The 2,434-nt window shown below is 37.8% G+C and overlaps 1 protein-coding gene across 1 annotated transcript; it reads right to left on the bottom strand.

Annotated features, from left to right (window-relative positions):
• Positions 1-1,086: 1,086 nt before the first annotated feature.
• LOC107701082 (C-type lectin domain family 4 member M-like) lies at positions 1,087-2,005 on the bottom strand. The gene is made up of 4 exons (XM_016503016.1): positions 1,771-2,005; positions 1,541-1,668; positions 1,346-1,452; positions 1,087-1,237 (listed from the first exon to the last, which is right to left on the bottom strand). The coding sequence occupies exons 1-4, from the start codon at positions 2,003-2,005 to the stop codon at positions 1,087-1,089; spliced, it is 621 nt and encodes a 206-aa protein (XP_016358502.1).
• Between the last annotated feature and the right edge of the window lie 429 nt (positions 2,006-2,434).

Here is a 2,434-nt window from a genome sequence, read left to right as displayed (position 1 = left end):
ATTCAGTGATTTCTCACCCAGAGGTCAATGTGCTGCCATCAACCCATTTCCATCTGCCCTCTTCATCACTGTCAGTCAGACCAATCCAGAATTCATTACCACGGGAAACCTTTTTTGCAAAGTCCTAGTAGAATAAACCAGGCATGCAACTTCCAAATAGACATCCACATACCATATTAGAAAATATATAGGCCTACTCTTTTCCTCCGCTCTCTTTTTCACTCACTTGTTCCTCTCTGTCGTTTATGATGATCAGATCTGCTCCTCTCTCCATACAGTAACTTTTGCTCTCATTCAAGGTCTTCTTCAGTGAGGAAATGAAGTAAAAGCTGAAGTTAGAGTATAACCATCCATCTGTAAACACAACCAGTTCAGCTATTAGCTCAATATTCCCACCTACAGTACACTGAATAATGAAACATTAGTAATAGCTCATTGCTTAGTTGCAGCTCAGTATCACCTGTTTCACTGAGAATCTTCCGCAGTTGATTTCTCTCTTGCTTGAACTGTTCTCTTTGTTTAGTCAGGTTGTCATTATTGATTAATAATCCATTTCTTTCATTTGTCATGTTTATGTACTTGGTTAGTAGCTGGTCTCTCTCTTCTGTGAGGTTGGTGATCTTGGTTATGGTGCAGAGCACTAATTCTGAGTATGGGCCACCATACTTGGCCTCACGTCACTCACTTTTTACTAGCATGAGAGGAGCACAACAAACTCACTGGAACTGCTCTGGAGCTTCACTTCCTCTAATAGTCTGAATATTTCATCATGTCAAACCTCTCTAAAGCAGGTCACTGTTTGTTTTACTCTTGGACGCTACTCAGTTGTGCTGTTTAAGAGATCCAATCCTCTACAGATGTATATTTGATTCTTAAGAAACACTTAAAACACTGACTGAAATTACAAGACTGACATTGTCCAGTGTGGTGTGACACAATAATACCCCTGTAAGTTAAACATGTCAAGACTTTAATGACATAACATTACAGCAACATGTAAAACAAAATACGAAATGTAAAAAAGGTTGAGGGTTTAGGAGTGGAAACTCTTTATTCATGTTAAAATACTCTGTATAAACATGTATTTCATGGAATGTGATACTTTACAAAACTCTTCTCACAGATCCATTTATATGGACCATTATTACACTGATAGTCATACCACCCTGATGAATATGACACAGCACAGTTCTTTAACCTGTATCCATTTGGCTCTCCAGACACCCAGAATCTGAAACTACAGATCAGCATTCAGTGTTCAGTGCTGTTTTCTCAGTGATTTGATAATGACTGCCAGAATTATTTATTAGATAATAATCAGTTCAATTCAGGTTTTTTTCCTCACCCAGAGGTCATGTTGGTGCCATCAACCCATTTCCATCTGCCCTCCACATCACTATCAGTCAGACCAATCCAGACTCCAGCACCACCAGAAATCTTGTTAATAAATTCCTAGTAGAATGAGCCAGGTAGACATTAAGTTCCTAACGTTCAAATAGATTTCCACATACTTTGAAGAAAATAACTCTCTTTCACTCACTTGTTCCTCTCTGTTGTTTGTGATGATCAGAGCTGCTCCTCTCTCCATACGGTATCTTTTGCTCTCAGTCCAGCTCGTCCACTCAGAGGAAATGAAGTACAAACTAAAGTTATAGTATGTCCATCCATCTGTAAACACAAATCAGTTAAGCTATTTGCTCCTTATTCCCAACAACAATGAATTAATAAACTTGTTTTTAGTTATAGTGTTCAGTTGCAGTTCAAGATTACCTTTTTCATTGAGACTCTTCCAAAGTTCATTGCTCTCCTGAATAAACTGATCTTTCTGTTTAGACAGGTTTATATTCTTGGATATTAATTCATCCCATTCTATTTTTGTGACATTTATGTTCTTGTCAAGTAGCTTGTCTTTTTCTTCTACCAGGTTAGTAATCTTGGTTAGTAGCTGGTCTCTCTCATCTGTGAGGTTTTTATTCCTGGTTAGAACCTGGTCTCTTTCTTCCATGATGTTTTTACCCTTGGTTTGCAGCAGGTCGATGTTTGTAAAGACTTGGACACACAGTACTATGACTGCAGTCAGTAGAAGAACACACATCAGCACCAAACACACTAGAGCTGATCCGGAGCTTCTGATCTTCACTGAATCACTTCCTGAAGATGACAGATATTATTATTATTTATTTTTTTTTTACTACTAATATGACTAAAATGTTTATGTTAGTTGGTATTCTAATGAAATGAGTCTCAGTACCTGTATATTGAGGAGTTTGGTTCGCTGTTCCTGTCCTGACATCATGACTCTTTATAGTATCTGCATTGGTGTCACTGTTCATCTCTTCTCCATCTCTGCTGTCCATTTCCCATATTTCATCAGTGTTTATATTGCCATAAATACTCTCTGACATTTTCAGTCACTGTGAATCAGTTGTGAAAT

Source organism: Sinocyclocheilus anshuiensis, unplaced genomic scaffold (assembly GCF_001515605.1).
Source record: "Sinocyclocheilus anshuiensis isolate Anshui unplaced genomic scaffold, SAMN03320099.WGS_v1.1 scaffold907, whole genome shotgun sequence".
In the NCBI taxonomy this organism is placed as follows: domain Eukaryota; kingdom Metazoa; phylum Chordata; class Actinopteri; order Cypriniformes; family Cyprinidae; genus Sinocyclocheilus; species Sinocyclocheilus anshuiensis.
This window is presented reverse-complemented; position numbering and strand designations above follow the sequence as displayed.